The 16805-nt window shown below is 38.3% G+C and overlaps 1 protein-coding gene across 1 annotated transcript in view; it reads left to right on the forward strand.

Annotated features, from left to right (window-relative positions):
- Positions 1 to 1196: 1196 nt before the first annotated feature.
- Positions 1197 to 16805, forward strand: part of LOC104501508 (cyclin-G-associated kinase-like) — a gene marked incomplete at its 5' end in the record, with an annotated part of 16974 nt that continues 1365 nt past the window's right edge. The window contains 8 exons of the mRNA XM_010145329.1: positions 1197 to 1355; positions 2094 to 2537; positions 4469 to 4639; positions 9208 to 9342; positions 9704 to 9823; positions 13180 to 13392; positions 14734 to 14882; positions 16230 to 16406. Coding sequence (XP_010143631.1) covers positions 1197 to 1355; positions 2094 to 2537; positions 4469 to 4639; positions 9208 to 9342; positions 9704 to 9823; positions 13180 to 13392; positions 14734 to 14882; positions 16230 to 16406 — 1568 coding nt within the window. The remainder of the gene's footprint in view (positions 1356 to 2093; positions 2538 to 4468; positions 4640 to 9207; positions 9343 to 9703; positions 9824 to 13179; positions 13393 to 14733; positions 14883 to 16229; positions 16407 to 16805) is intronic.

Here is a 16805-nt window from a genome sequence, read left to right on the forward strand (position 1 = left end):
GTATAAAATAAATATATAAGTATGTTACGTAGGTATTATATATTACATTTCTTTTGATACAAGGTAGTTGCTGCTATGGGGTTTTTTAGCAGGATGTGTTTGGTTTGTATTATGATTTTGGTCATTTTCTATTTAGTTTATATAGATTTTTAAAATCATACTGTGAACACAACTCTCTGCTCACTAAAGTTACAGATCCAAAAAACATTTTAAAATACTCTTAATTTCTAAGTCACTTTCACTTTCTGATTGATAAATGAAATTTAAGAGTTTCAAATTCCATTGAAAATACTTCTTAAAACTGCTGGGACAGAAATATGACAAGAGCAAGTCTTGTGAACTGGTTTTATAAAATACGGGTTTTATTAAAATGGAATTTGCACTATTTCTTTAATCATGATCTTTCATGTTTGTTTTCTAAGGCAGACTATTTTTTTCAGCATCTCTGTAAGCTGTAACTGAGTATTGGGAAGGAGGGTGAAAAAGTGCTCTATGCATTTAGGATTTAGATGTAGACAAAAAGCATTTTTCCCAAGTATTCATCCCATTGTTTTCAAACAGTGGATGAACACTTATTAATTTAGGTAATCTTCTTATTTGCCTTGATGAGCATCCTTTTTGAGAGATGATATAGCAGTAGGTGGCTCAGCCCAACTCAGTGTTACCCAAGAGTCACCTGGTATCTGTTCTCAGTAAAATAAGAAAGGTAAGGAGTAGTTAGTGACAGCACACAGTGTATTGCTTAACTCCTTTGAGATGTTTTTTTAACAGCTCCATGTTCTTCTCTGGCTTTGTACTCTGGGTTTTTTTTCTATAGCTACATTTGCTCTTTTCTGATGGTCTTTACTGCAGATGTTGTTCATAGCTCTTGTGTATTTTAGGGGATGTTTGGTACAAGTGAGATGGTACTTACATTTTCCTACAAATGTAAATGAAATGCTTGACTGTTTTGCTAGGAGTCTGATTTAATTTAATGTTATAGTTGAAATTAGGGTCTTACCAGCTTTTGCAGTTGAAACTAAGTTCATAATGCTAATTTCAAATGGGGGGTGGGGTAGAATTTGCAGAGTAATAGACACTTTGAGACAGTTGTCTTGCTATAGCAGTCAGCCTGCAACTCAAATACCAGCTGCTATATGAGGATTGAGTTTTAGAAGTTTCTCTCTATGGGTTCTGGCTCAAAATCTGTTTTACAGGGAAGCCAGAGCTGCCTAGACAGCCAGGTTCAACTGCACAATATGAAGCAGAAGCATCCCAGCTGGAGCAGTCTTCGGAAAGTGTACCTACTGATACAGAATCTCCACATAGCAGTAGTACCGATGCAAATAACTTCTTTCATTCTCTGGACTGGAAAGGTACATTTTTTCCTCTGAAGTAACTACTTGTTGTATGTTTGTTCTGTATACCTTCCAATAAGTGCTTAAGTCGTCTTATGCGGCAAAAGTCACGATTTCTCTAGACCATAAGAAAAAGCTATTTAAAAAGTGAGCTCTGCAGGTTAACAAGAGGTGATTTGGTTTCATTTTGATAAACACCAATGGGTTTTGGTATTATATGTAAATTAAATGCTGAGCTAATTTTTTCTTTTTCTGCAAAAATCTTAACCTTAAAGGTCTGCAAGGAATCTTTTGTATTCCCACAGCCCCCTTTAGGCTGTCTGAGAAACAGAGGGAACAAAGTAGACTAGCCAGATCAGTATGTATGGACTGAGAAAATGTAACTTTGGGTGTTGTTTTTCTGGGTTCTGGTTTTTGGCAGAAATGTCAGTAACTGTTTATGCTGTCATTGAATGCGAGAAGCAGTTACTGAGGTATCTTCTAAGCTGTAAGTGGTACGATGTCCTGAAGTGAATGTACAAGTCAGTCTCGTTTCGAATAAATATGTAATACCCGCCCTTGCAGAGTGGCAAGTATGGTAGTGAGATACCCCTTTACAAAGAGACAGTAGGCAACAGTTAGTTCTTTTGACAATTTTTATGTGAGATTTGGTTAATCTGAGGATTGATTTCACATGATTTCACCATGTAAGTGTGTCTTATCCTAGTTGGCAGAAGAATCCTGGTAATCTAAAGCTGTTAATTCTTTTTATTCAAGAAGGAGAAAGTCCAGAAAGTGGAATAGAGGACAGTGCATCTAAAAATGATCGTGTTCAACTATCTGATGACAGGGAGGAGAGTGATCCTTCAGATGAGGAATTCCCCGCACTTCCAGGTGAAGAAAGTGCAGTAATTGTTGATGAAAAAGACTCTATTATTCCAGAAGGAAAGTTGCTTTTTGAAGCTCCATCTGCTCTTCTTGAAGAGAATGTAGACTTACTGGGACTAGACTCTGATATTTCACCAGAGCAGAAACAACCTGTCTCAGAAATAAACGCTTCATCAAGTAATGCGGACTTGTTGAACAATCTGCTTGTGGATCCATCACAGATTTCAGAAGAAACCACTGGAGATCTTCTTGGACAAGGAACAGATTTCTTTTTCACCAATCAGTGTTCAGCTGCTACTGGAAGTACATCGTCAGCAGCAGCCATGTCTTCAGGTGTGTAAATTTAGTATCTGCTTCGTGACTAGCCAACAGAAGAACTGCAGCTGGCATTGTGCTTAGAAAATGGATATGATGTTTTGATCAGTACCATGAAGACATGTTGACCTGTAGCAAGAATCTGCACAGAATAGGTGTTTTGACTGCATGAAGGAGAGGAATTATCTAGGTGTTATCTGTGTATTATCTAGGTGGTGTTATGTTGTCAACGTCCTATTAACTTGAAACCACGTAAACATAAGTGCATCAAATTTTTAATTTAAAGGAGATTCAGTATTCTTAATCCATAGCTTTCTCATACAAGTGTAACATGCTAGATCCTTTTTTTTTCTTTCTAGAATCTTTTCTTCTCTTGCTAAGGCATAGAATTGTAATAACTACTTTCTTGCACTTTACATAAAGTAATACTGTTAGACATGGTACAGAGCTGCTTAGGGCATACGTCTGTGTGGGATTTTTGAGTATATAATCACGGAAGAAAGCTAGGCAGCTGGAAATCCTGTACACTACTGTTGAAACCAACAGGATAATGGTACCGCTAAAAGGTGTTTCCTTGCTTGTTTACTGATGTTGTTGGCATCAGTATCCTGAAAGGGAATGTTACACACTGCTGTCTATCTGGTATTTAAAACAACATGTTTTAGTTTAGAGATTCTCTTCCGTGTTACCAATGGGTAGTTAGCACTTTGTCACATGTCTAAACTTTTGGGAATAGCAATTCTTCGCTTGAAGGTAACAGTAAGATTTTGGGGAATATTAGTCAAATAATCTGGGAGACTATTTAAAGATTTAGCTTGTTTGCACAATGATACTTTGGGCTAAAAGCTTTAATTTGCCTACAACTCCAAAGTAGAGCATTTGTAGAGCATTTAGGATATTTAAAATATTTTTGCTTTGAAACTATTCGGTGTTGAACTTTGTTGCTGTGGTCAATGAGAAATCACTTAATTTACCTTTTTTACATAGGCAGAAATCTATAGAAGAGAAGCTTTATTACTTTGTTTTTCTTAAACTATGCCTTTAATATAACTACTCCATGAAACACCTGACAGTAGTCATGTATGTATCTCATCCTGCCTTTGAATTGGATAAGAGATAATTGCAGAAGTGAGAATATTTGCCTACTGTTGCACATACAAAACTGTTAATGTACAGAAGTTGTACTTGAGGTTTTGTGTACGTATGATGCTACAGCTTGACAGTGGTCAATCACCTCAGGATGTGCTAGGGCACTACGTCAGGATTATTGCGTGGGTGAATCTGGCAGGAGTCTCTGGGCTTTTGTAGATTTTGACCCTAGAGGGCAGCAGAAACGGGAGGATCTTGAGCCATGAGTCCAACTGACTGTCACATGTTACCCCATGCTGACTATAAATACTCTTCCAATTAGTTTTTTTCTTCATTGTGATCGCTAGAGACCTGTTGAAAGCCTTGCTTCTGTTGGTTTTCATTCTTGAATTGACGTGCTTTCTGCCCCAGAGACACCAATGCCTTCAAGTCAAAGTGGTAGTATGAATGTTTTACTTGATATTCTTTTTAGTAGTTTAGTAGTCTGTTTTATTTAAATTCTTTGGAGGTTTGGCATTATAGAATATTTAACAAATGTAACTTTCTTTGGATGCACATAATCACTCTAAAGTGTAAATTATATGGATGAAATGAACAATGTTATTGAACACATGCAACCTCAATAAGGATTTGTGTCTGAAGACATAGCTGTTTATATTGCGTTTGGCTGAAGTACTTTTTGTACTAACATGAAAATGCAGATGTCTAGAGGAAGGGACAGATGATGACTCTTCACCACAAAAAATTCTCAGAAGGCTGCTGCAATTACCAGTGTGAACTCTACTTTTTTGTATGTGCCTGAAGGGGAGTTATTTATTGTAAAATTTGTCGTAACATAATTTTATTGTCTCCTTTTTTAGCTGATAATTTTGACCCATTCACAATGTCATCAAGTTCAGAGAATCAAGCCCTGTCTGGTCCAGACCTCTTTGGGGACTTTCTTAATCCAAGCTCGACATCTACAGCTAATACAGTTCCTTCCACACACAGTTCACTTCCACCTTCTTCTAGCTCGGATTTCTTAAATTTAGGTAAGAGTGCTTCTGGTGTTCTGTTTCTCAACAGTTTCTGCTGCTCTGTGCATTCGTCTTTCAGCTTAGTCAAGGTGGATTAGTGTCTTAATAGATCCACTTGTGCTGACTGCTGTTTTAAATAGCTCCATGTTTTGGGAACACAGGTACCAATGCATCAAGTAGGAAAGGTTTCCTGTAAAACGTCATGCTAATACTTATGATGCAAGAGTATTTCTAGCATTGCGAACTTGTGTTGGGAACTGGCATTTCCTCTGAGAGGTCTTAGAACTGAGAGTACAAAAACACCTGCAGACTTAGTTTTGAGATGGTAGAATGCTGTTTTAATTGTATTTGGATTTTAAAGATGTTTTGGAAGCCTTGGAAAAGAAATGAGCAAGCCAAATTATAGTATAACCAGTTCTTAAAATGCATGCTGAGGCTTGCTTTGACCGTCTTGACCTGAATGCATTCTGGTAATATACTTAGAGTACATTATGTAAGACTTTAATCTTACTTGTTTCATTTAATTTCTTTGATGTATTCTTGGAGAAGCCTTTTCTTTGTGCATTTATTTCAAAACCTATTCACCTTTAAACGAAAAGCTTTGTTATATATTTGGTCGTCTTGTATGTCCATCCTAAGCACATTGTTACCAAAGTGTTACTAAATAGAGCTTCTAAGCATGCTCATTCTTTAAAGAGAAACTTACCCTTGTGAAAATGGTGGAGTGGTAGAGCCAGGAGTGTTGCTTTTTAAATCTGAGTTTCAAAGAAAAGCGTGGGTCCTCTGCATAGGAATGAGAGTTATAGTCAGTCTGTGACAGAGCAGAGAAGAGCTGTTATCCCCACACTGTTCCACTGCTCCTGCATAGGCCCTTCCCATGGAACACAGATTTTCAAGAACATGGGTCTCTGCAGGGAGCAGTCCTTCAGGAACAAACTGCTCCAGCGTGGGTCTCCCAGTGGCTGCAGCTTCTGCTAGGAGGCTGCTGTTCCGTGGACTTCCTTCCATGGGCTGTGGCTTCGTCCAGAGCGTGTCTACCCATGTGAGGTCCGTCATGGACTGCAGTGTGGATTTTGCTCCACTGTGATCTTCTTCACAGGCTGCAGGGGAATCTCTGCTCTGGCACTTGGAGGACATCTTCGCCCTCCTCCACTGACCTTGGTGTCTGCAAAGCTACTTCTCTCACACTTTTCTCATTCCTTTCATAGCTGCTGTGCAGTGTTTTTTACCTGTTCTTACGTATGTTTTCCCAGAGGTGCCACCATCTTGGCTGAGGGGTTCAGCTTGTGTCCTGTGGGGGTCTGTGAGAGCAGCATGGAGAAGCCCAGGCCTCTCTTCATAAAGGTCACCCCTGCAGACACCCACTTGTAAACTGATGGTAGTTAGGGATAGTGGTATCACATTTCTCATCCTGAATCCAGGACCATTTTCTTCTCAGAGCTTACTGCATACTGTTTTGGGTTGCCCCTATTGGTTGGACAGTTGGTCTAGCTGACCCAGCCCCTGGGTGATGCATTCTGAGTGTTAGCTACAGAGAAACAGGATAAAGAAAGATGCAGTATTTGCCTGGCTGAGATGAGGTGTTCCTCCTTGAGATAAAACACTAGATATCTGACTGCCCTCTCTACCATGTATTTAAACATTATATTCCTGTTGTGGTGGTTTAGCTGAGATAATCCCACATGCTGCTTCCTTTGCAGCATTTTTGTTCTGACCTGTATGTATCGTAAGAGCTGTATGTTTTAGTTGTATACTTGTATAGTTGCCAGTTTTAGTTATTACACTGTCACAGTGATTTTTTTTTTTTCTGTTCAGTAGATGATTTGATCAATACTGATTTGTGAAGCATCATCTCAGACAAAGTCTATCTCACTCAAAGGCTGAGACCTTTGGACACTATTTAGTTGACCTGCTCAAAGCAGAGTCAAGTAGAGCAGATTTTTATTATTTCTGAGGTTGAAGACTGCAACCACTATGGGCAAACTGTGCCAATGTTTGATTACTCTTACGGAAAAAACCTATTTCTGTTTAAATGGAGTTTCCTGTGTTTCAGTTTGTGCCCAATTGCCTCTTGTTCTTCTGCTGGGCATCACAGGCTAAGTCTGGTTCAGCCTTTTGTGTTTCTTGCCATTAAGTATTTTTACCCACTGATAAGTTTGCCCACCTCCAGTCCTTCTCCAGGTTGAACAATAGCAGCACCCTCCTCCTGTTCTCGTATCAGAGATGCTCTAATGCCTACATGACAGAGAACCCTTTTATGTACTGAATTTAAGTTGGAAAAATACATAAAAGCTAATTTCATCTCCCTAAATGTTTACCTGCAACCTCAGGAAGACCACTATCAATGTTAAACTGTTAATAACGTTTGAGCAAGTACAGAAGAAAAAATATTTTTACATGTCTTCAATGCTTATTGCTTTATGGTTACTCTTTCTGATTGTAGTTGTTAACTTGCTCCCTGGTAAGTGTATTAGCATATCTGCTATTTCAGTGTAGTTTCTGGAGTTTTCTGTCAGCATAGGGAAAAGATAGGTAAAATGTACCCATCTTTTTCAGTCTGCTGTTATACAGTGATTTCCCTGTTATGCATGCTTTAAAACCCGTGTGGAGGCAGAGCAATTGGGATAACATTTCATGCTCCTTTACATTTACCTTTCAAATGACAGCTTTTCTGTGTGTTTAGCTGAGATGAAGTGTGTATTTGAACCTTTTGCATTCCATCCGGTCACTGGTGTCAATTTCTGTATGGAGGTTGAGAATATGGATATCTGTAATGCTTTTAATATGATTTAGTGAGTGTGAGTGAAGGGACGTAATAATGATAACCAGGGAAAAAAGCACAAATGAGACCATATTCTCAAATGACCTATTTGGAAGAGTTTTATTGAGGGAACAGCAGAAAGCATAAGAGTCTAGAACTAAATTTTAGTGATAGATAAGGTTTTTTCATTAGTAAATAATAAACCTCTGGAGATACCAGGAGAAAAGCTGTTTCAGTGAACATATGTTCAAGAATTTTTGGTTTGTATTTTTCAATGTGGCTTGAAATTTAAAATCATAAGAGTTTTAAATGTTAATTTCAGTTTGTAGGAAAGGTAGTTCTTAAAGAATTTCTGATCTGCTTAAGACATTCTGTTCTGCAACATAACAATGTTGAGCAATTGCTCCTAAATGGCAGTGTTTATAAGGTAACTTAATTTGCTGTGAAAAGTTGTAGTAATTTGGCAGAGAAACTAGTAGGTGGTATGACTGTTCATTTAAGAATCAATAACCTGCTCATATGTGGCCACGCTTGCAAGACCAAGCTATAGTCAGTAGCTAGTGTTCATTTTTCCTTAGTAGGTATCTGTTCAGTGAGCATTTTTGAGAACAGAATTGCTTCATTTGGATATGCAAGTAGCAGGCCTTCTTTAGTGAAAGTCAAGTCAGGAATGTATTTACCTCTGTGAGAATGAACTGATCTGATCAAAAGATAGCAGGAGATGTGGAAGGTGATCAAAAGAAACCTGAATGACCCATGTGGTGGTCTCCTGAGTAGAAGTTAGTTTCTGTAATGACTATATTCTCAGTCAGGCTTTAGGCAAGGCTTAAAAACTTTGCACTGTGCTAAACCAGTCTCTTGGTTCACAGAAAATCCTGTTGTCCTCTGCGATTAAAGGATTTCCTGTAGAGATGACAAGTTAAATAAAGAAAACCTAATGTGAAGTTGTGTGTAGGATATAAAAAAACGCAAATCTCTTATTTTGAGAAGCTGTAAAGCGTGATCTGATTACCATCAACTTATTCTTACATCTAAGCTTGGTTTGAGCAGTGTTAGTAAAGAACTGTGACCTGACCTCTGGTGATTTACTGCTGTATGGCTAAGGATTATAAATACGCAAGTTAAAGAAGAACTTAAAGGACAAGCAGGTGTCTTGCCTGTGATGCTTCCCTATGATCTCAACTGCTTCAGCTTTTGCAGTATTTTTCTTTGCTTCATGTTTTAATCTTTCTTTAGATATTCTACTACTTTACCTTAATGTGTCTGTATGAACTCCAGTATGCCAGGTTACAAAAATAAGAGATTCAGCATGTGGTCTTGTCATACCTCTTCAGAATACATATAAGTCAGAGTATCGTGTTGGCAACACTGTTAGTTGTTGTTAAAATCTATTGCGATACCCAAGCTGTACAACTTGTAGGAATGCAGCATAAAAAAGAATAATTCCGGGAGGAATGTCCTGCCTGTTCAGTGTATTGCACATTGTACTCCATTGGTAGTGGATGGGTGTGAGCTTGTTCTATTCATAGCGAATTTACTGTTGTACATATGAGTAGGTTACTCCCTGCTTTGTTCTGGGTGGGGGAGGTGGTGAACTGGGCTGCTCTTAAACCACCGGTTATAAAACACTTGATTTCAGTGGTAAAACCCTTCTGAGTCCTGCTTAAGACTGTGTGACTGTACTATGGAGAAATTTAAGCAAGTTATGTAGCTGGCCTTTGTAGCTGACAGACTAGTTGGATATTCTACTGGTGTTGGTAAAATACCCATTATTGTAATGGTTTTCTTAAAAGAATAATAAAAATACTTTTTTCTTCCATAGGGAATTTGACACCAGAGCCACCTAAAATATCATCTTCTACAAGCCACCCAGATCTCTTAGGTGGATGGGATTCTTGGGCAGATTCCTCAGCAATCGGCAATGTAGCATCACCACAATTGAAGCCTCTTTTTGAAGGTATTATGAAATTCAATTCTTCCATTAGAGTGAATAAGGAATACTCCAGACCTGGTCAGTTTAATAATCTGAGACTGCTGAACATGTCTTCCTGCCTTTTTTTGTTTTGTTGCTTAAAGAATTCCAATTCTTTTCTGCTTAAAGGCCCCCTTAGTAAGGCACTTATTCTGAAAAACTACACAGGTTCAAGGCAGAGGAACCAAATACTTCCAGTTGTTTGTAGTAGTGTTGATTCACGTCATGTTGATTCCCCAGCAGAATGCCGGGGAGATTTACACAAGGTGTTGTGGAAATAGTGCTTTTATTCATTGTCTCAATTTCCAAATACACCAAATATATGATACGTTTTCTTATTATACAGGTCAAGCTTTTACCACAGGGAGCCAGTCCAGTGTGTCTTCAGGTCTGTCTTTCAGCCAGGCTAAGTCTCAGAACTTTGATCCTTTTGCTGATCTTGCCACTCTTGGAACTAGTCTTCCAGGTAAGACCTTACTTTTAAGAGACGATATTAATGCCTGTGTGGTTTGATTTGCTTCTTGTACCAGTAAATGTAACTGGGAGCTTATATAAAGGAAAGTGTTTCCTTTGAATTTTTAACAACCAGCTTGAGGCAGTTCCTGAGAGCAGACAAGTAACAAGGAAAGACTGAATCTTTACAGAGATTGTGTGAAACATCATTTTCCATATTTTGGAAAATATCTGCAGCTGCAATTTAGACAAAGTATAAATACCTAATGCTTCAGAATGTAGTTGAGAAGGTAAGAGAAACCAGGGGTTGCTGATTCAGTAACTGAGCACGAGCTGATGGATACTGTTCTGGGAAGGATATAAAATGAGGAGTGGACTAAATTCTTTGTTAGATCCAAAGTGACAGTTGTTTTCTTTTAAATTCTTTTAATTCAGCAGGCCTTCATAGCTCTGCTACTATAATCTGTCGTGTTTGTGAGATGAGCGCAAATCAAGCCCATACTTGTACACCAATACCGTGAGCATTATGAACATTTGTCAGTTTGCAGTTGTGTGCACAAGAAGTTATGGAAGATGAGACATATTGCAGAATAACACTTGTCCGGGGGTGTTATATTCAGCCCAAATTCAGGGATTAGCCCTGCAGCATTCTCAAACAGCAAAAAATCTAAGGGCAATAAAAAGAGCTGAGGTTCTTGCACTTCAGGACCACAGTGCCGTAGGAAATGGCTGATTTGTAGCTGTTAAACGTGACTAGCTGCTAAGAATCCAGGGAATTATTTGGAGCAGTCTGTAGTGCTTGAGTTGTCGAATGTGCTTTTCCCTTGTCTTGGAGATGACAGAGGTTTTTTCCCTGTTGCCTTTGCACTTAATATTGTAAATTGAGTGAGTACCCTCTTGGTGGAATTATCTTTGAAATGAGGTAGCATACAATGTTTGGCTTCTTTATGTTGCCTGTGCGTAATTACTTCCAAAATTCTACTGTCAAAGCAGTACCAATAAGGCTGCTCTGCAGTAAAAAAAAACCTAGAAAAATTTCCTAGTTTAATAACTCAGCTTAATATGGACCTCTTAAATCAGGTAAACAGTAAAAAAGATTAATTTATCTTTGACTTGGAAGTGCAAGTTTAGCACACACTGAACCAGTGGAAGAGATGGTACTGATTTTAGCAGAGTTTAGATAAATTCATTAGTCTTTCAGTTAACTTTCAATAAGAAAAAAGACTGCGTTAAAAAATAGCAAGATGTCTGTGTGCTGGTTAACCTTCTCAGGTTGAACTGAATTCTCAGGGAGTTTTAAGAATTGGAATTTGGACTTGGTGATGTATTTTTCTTAGGAGTTTTTTGGCCTTCACATACAAGTTATTATTCTGGAAGAAGAGTTATAAGAGTTAAAGCTGTTCAATTGGGAATGCTATATAAACAGGAAAGAAGCAATAGCCAAAGTTAGTTAGTAACAGTGTATTAATTAGTGGTGAGATATCAGTGGTGTTCTCTGATAGTTGCTGTTCTCCCACTCTTCATTTCTAGGAATGATCTTGTACCCAAAAGGGGGATTATGGTGCTGAAAAGTTGCTGCTGCTAGTGCGGTGTTGACTTGTCCTACAGGACTTAAATGTGCAGAAGTCTATGGGGCCAGATGAGATTCACCCGAGAGTGCTGAGGGAATTGGTGGAGGTGCTTGCCAAGCCACTCTCCATCTAATTGGCCTTGAAGACGGAAATAATGAATGTAGAATGCTCTGAAAGAGTAGTAGAATGAGATTACTTTTCAGTGTGTGACGTTACGTACTCTGACTAGTAACTGGGATTTTTTTCCCTGTAGATTTCACAAATTCGAAGTGACTGAAAACTCAGTTGACTATGCAGTTGGGTGCTTTCATGAAAAAACAGTTCAGTCATAGGTTTTATCAGGTTACTTTGCAATACCAGGTTTTGTCAGGTATGGTATTTACAGGTATTTGGCCCTGGAGAGACATCCTTTTGTGTATACACTGACAAGTTTGGGTATTTTTTTTCTGAGGCTTTAGGGTGAATAAAAAGGGGGAAAACCGGAAACCAGTACAAGTAAGTTTAAACTGACTTGGGCTGTGTTTGAGCTGAAAGTTGGGTTCATCAGCAGTTGATTGATAATGTATGTGAAGATGCAAATACTAATTCACCTTGCTCCAAGAAATAATGAGATGAGATCATAAGTTTGTCTTTCAAAACCAAGTGATAAAGATTTCTAGTTTTGAAGTGTCAGTATGTCATTCATACTATACTTCCTGTCTGCTTCAGGTGTCTAACCATATATAACCACTAGTCTTGATTTTGTGTTCTGTCATTTTTAGGGAATTCTTCCAATCTGATCTGTTTTAGGATGCTGTATGTGTGGTATAGAACATTTCTCTTCCAAAAAAACCTAGATGTGTCTAAGTTCAGTCATCAGGCTATTTTTCTCCATGGTGGGTATATGGCAGGTATACGCAACTTGCCAAGGGAACTGAGTTCCTAGGAATTTTTCCAAATGAAGTCAGTCAAGGGCAATTTAGTAGTGGCTTGGATTAGAATAAAAAAATCTCAAGTTTATTCTCATCAGTGAGACAAAGAGCTGAATAATGAATTTAAAAGGTTGGAATTTTATTCTGCTCAATTTGTCTACAGTGAGTACTGCAGAGCAGAAAAAAGATCCTGTGTGTTCTTCCCAAAATGAGTAGCAGGTGAAGGTGCTAAGCAGTGTTATTTATACTTGTTTAATAAAGGGAAAAGGATAATAAAACTGAGTTGAAATTTTTTTGATAGATGGAGGCCTCTATATCACACCAGAGTGATTACAACGGTATCTCCTTCAGGCTTCACTGCTTTTTCAAATTCATTCAACATACCCTGCTAAGGCTGCTGTAGAACCATCTCCTCATCTCTTAAACAGTGGTGCAAGAAATCGCTAGAGGCTTTGAAAGCATTCATTTGAAAATATTCTCAATATATTACATTTTCCTGATCATATAATTATTTTTCAGTGTCTTCTGCATAGTAACGGGCATTGAAGTGTAGTGAATTGGGAGGCAGAACTACTGTCACTGCCAAATTATTTTTTGGCCTCACACATGCCTGGCTGATCAGACAAGAGTGAATTCTACTAAAACTGAAAGTTGAGAACTTGATTTGTAAGAGGCTGGAAGACTTTGAGTAATGGCTCTAGCTCCTGCCATCCAAATAACTTGTTAATAGGACTCTTAATTTCCTTTTGCACACACTTTTCTGTTACACTTCCTCTTGTATAGTGGTATCACTGTCAACTATGTGGTTTGATGTCCAGACCAGACTGTCTTACTTCTGTTAAATAGGTGACAGATACTGAGCTGAACAACTAATTTAATATTGTTAGGTTCCTCCAGTGGTGGACTCTCGAGTAGTGGCTTTGCTCAGAAGACTGCTCCATCTCAGAAGCTAGGAAATCAGTGGCAGAAATCCACAAAACAACCGAGTACTTTGTGGCAGTCACAGACTAAATCCAGCACAGCAGCTAAACCAAATTTCACAGTAAACTTTAGTGTTATTGGAGGACGAGAAGAAAGAGGAGTCAGAACCCCAAGCTTTGGTAAGTTTTCTGAACGCATTACTTATAATGGCCTGTGTGAAGTTAATCGGATGTGCTGTTAGCTGCAGAAATTCTTGTACCTTCACCTTTTACTTATGTTTAGGTTTTGTCTTGTAGAAATCAGAGTTTTGGAAAGCTGTGCTAGGATATCACAGAGACAAGCTGGCCATGGCCCAAATATTTGCAAGTTTGGGCATAAAATCTCAAGGTTATATTCACTTGCCTAGCTGGGTACTGGTTTTATATCACTGGGTTAGAAAAGTAAATTTGATCTAGCCAGGGAGAAATGGTTGCTAATGTTGCCTCAAGCTAGTCCACCTGTGTTACACATGTAAAAGGATGCAACATTTTTCCTAGCTGAAGAATAGTAGCTAGTCTGAAGAAAGATTGAGATTAAATTTACTGAAAATTCTTGTACTTCAAACAAGGATGGGGATAGGAGCATGTGGACTCATTCTTAGAACCAATCCCTTAAGATGTCCAAACCTAATAGGCAAACCTAGAGGTATAGGGATGGGCATGGCCTATTCTGCATTAACCTCCTTAGAAAACTTTATTTTCCTGATGTGTTGGTATTAGGATTATGCCTCTATTTAACTGGCATATGAGTGAACAGCAGGTCCTTCCATAAGTTGAAATGATTCTGTTGATCCGTATCTGGAAAGAGGTGACAGGGTGGAAAGGCAGTGGGCACAAGCTGCAGCACAGGAAAGTCTGACTGGAGAATAGGGGAAAAAACGTTTAATTAGCATGATGAAATGCTGAAACAGGGCATCATCCTTGAAAACAGGTGAACCTCAACTGGACAAGGATCTCAGAAATTTATCTAATTGTCCCTGTTTTGAGTGTGGATTGGACTATGTAACATCCAGAGGCCTCTTCACAATTCAGTTATTCTAATGTTCTTTAAAATTTTTGATTCTATAATAACTATTCATATTGATATTCAACTTACTTTAATGTTGACTGTGTAATTTGGACTACAGTACTGAGTATATGGTCACTTGAAAAACCTGCTGCACAGCCATTAGAATTACTTTAGAGTGGGAAAATGGATCAATTTCCAACGTGATGAATAGGTAGGTATGTATTTCCTCATATCTACTCTGTTTTGAAAAAAGAGGACATGCAAGTATTTAGTCATTCGTATGCACATGAAGTTATTTGTTCTGCTGGACTGCAAGCTTATCAATGATCCCTTTTATTTCTATCTTTTCAGTTTTGTACAGTTTATCAGGTCACTGAAGGATATTTATCATGGTAGTGAGAAATGCCATGCAGGGTTATCTAACTGCAATATATTTCCTCCATTAATGTATTCTCATACGTTACTTTTCATAGGTCAAAAGCCGAAAGTTTCAGAAAATGACTTTGAAGATCTGTTATCTAATCAAGGTTTTTCGGCTAAATCTGATAAAAAGGGACCAAAGACCATTGCAGAGATGAGAAAACAGGAAATGTGTAAAGATATGGACCCCTTGAAACTTAAGGTTTGTTTAACAGTGATAACAATTTAAGTGAAAAACTGAGGGTTTCCTTAGAACTGCTGAAATCAGAAGGATACAATGACTATCAGAGCAAACTGATAAAACAGAAGGAAATTTTATCTGTATTTAAATCATATGATTGTGGAAGTTATTAGCATGAAGAGAAGTCATTTGGTAAGGAACCAACAGGGACAGTAGCACAAAAAAGCATGTGGATGGAATACAAGTTCCTGTTTCTTTCGGCCTGCTTGGAGAATTTAAGAACCTGTTTTCTCCTCAGAGTCCGTTTTTTAAATCCAGAACTGATCTTTAGTGTTCCCAAAGGTCCTTAGAAAAAGATGGATTTTGGCTGATAATAAAAAACTACACTTTAAAAAGCAGGTCAGTAAGAAAAGCTGTCTTCAGGGTCACCATGTAATTGCGTTTACAAAGTGCTACTGCTCACCCAAGAAATTACTAAAAAATGTGGTTCTGGAGATGGGCTGTAGAATAGTCCGTGGGTTGTTACCTGTTGTCAGTTCACATTTTTTTGATGTATTACTGATAACATGTATTTTAATACTTCAGGTTTGGTAGTCTTTATGGTGCTTTAGAAAAGTTTATCAGGACTTTGGAGGGATGCTGAGATTTGTTTTCACAAAGTGTCTTACCTGAAGAGAGTGTGCACAGCTTGCAGGGGTACCTTTTAATACAAATCGCCATACATGGAAATAAATACGTATTTTTATTTACCATACTGACTGCTGATAGAGGGCAGAGATTTTCGTGTTACATAATGCAGTGTTACGTGAAGACAGTGTATGACTATATCACAGTGGCTTGAATATTGTTTTTAAGTGGCAACTTATTTTAATCAGCTTTCATGGGTATAGCTGAAAGAACATTTATGTTTGTGCACCCCTGCAGGTTGCTCAAGTAAACATTAAGATACGTGATCTTAATCTTTTGTGCAAATCAAGTTAGAATTCTGGTAAATTAATGTTGTGTCCTGACAGGGAGTTAGTGTAATAATTACATACCTGTAAAATTAATGACAAGAGAATTAACAGAAGTAATTAAAAACATCTGTAACAATCTCAGTAATTTCTCTTGCAATGACTGAAATTCTGCAATAAACTAATAACAATGAGCTACTTCCTAGTGGCAGATGCAAATACCACTTTTGGGTGGCTGATGGTCTGGGTGCCAGAAAGAAGACTAGTGAGACAGTTGGACTTGGGAGTGAATGCCGTGAGGCAACTGTACTTGGATCTTGATCTTGTAGTCACGTACAGAGTGAGGGCTGTGTCCCTAGGTAGACTGAGAATGACTACAGTGCTGCATTGAGTTCTATGCATTCTGTTTTTCCAGATCCTTGAGTGGATTGAAGGAAAGGAGAGAAATATAAGAGCATTAATATCCACTCTTCATACAGTGCTTTGGGAAGGGGAAAATAAGTGGAAACCAGTGAGCATGGCAGATCTCGTAACTCCTGAACAAGTAAAGAAGTACTATAGGAAAGCAGTGCTTGTAGTTCATCCAGATAAGGTATGTTCCTCTGATCTCCATTCCTTTAGAAATACAAACTGCTTTTACCATACCATACTAGTCACTGACTGTGCTGCAGCCTTGCATCTAGATCAGCACCCTAGATGATACTCATTTCACTTCCATTGTCTTCTGAATTTGGTGTCCTGCTGCGTTCAAGCAGTACGGGGTTTTTCCTGCAGCACAGAATTCAGCAGATAAATGATAACAAAAGAAAGGTCCTGTGAAGGCTGTTCTGTGCACCGAAGTCAGTTATGCTGTCATTGACTGCTGGCAGGTTTAATGCTGACTGGTGGAATCTACTTTGTTTCTATAAGCTGATTCTTCAGGTCTTTTAGAAATATACACCAGTGTAGGAAGACTCAGAGACTGCCATAGCAAAACTGGTGGGGAAAACCT

The sequence above is a fragment of the Buceros rhinoceros genome, unplaced genomic scaffold, assembly GCF_000710305.1.
Source record: "Buceros rhinoceros silvestris isolate BGI_N320 unplaced genomic scaffold, ASM71030v1 scaffold8801, whole genome shotgun sequence".
NCBI lineage: Eukaryota > Metazoa > Chordata > Aves > Bucerotiformes > Bucerotidae > Buceros > Buceros rhinoceros.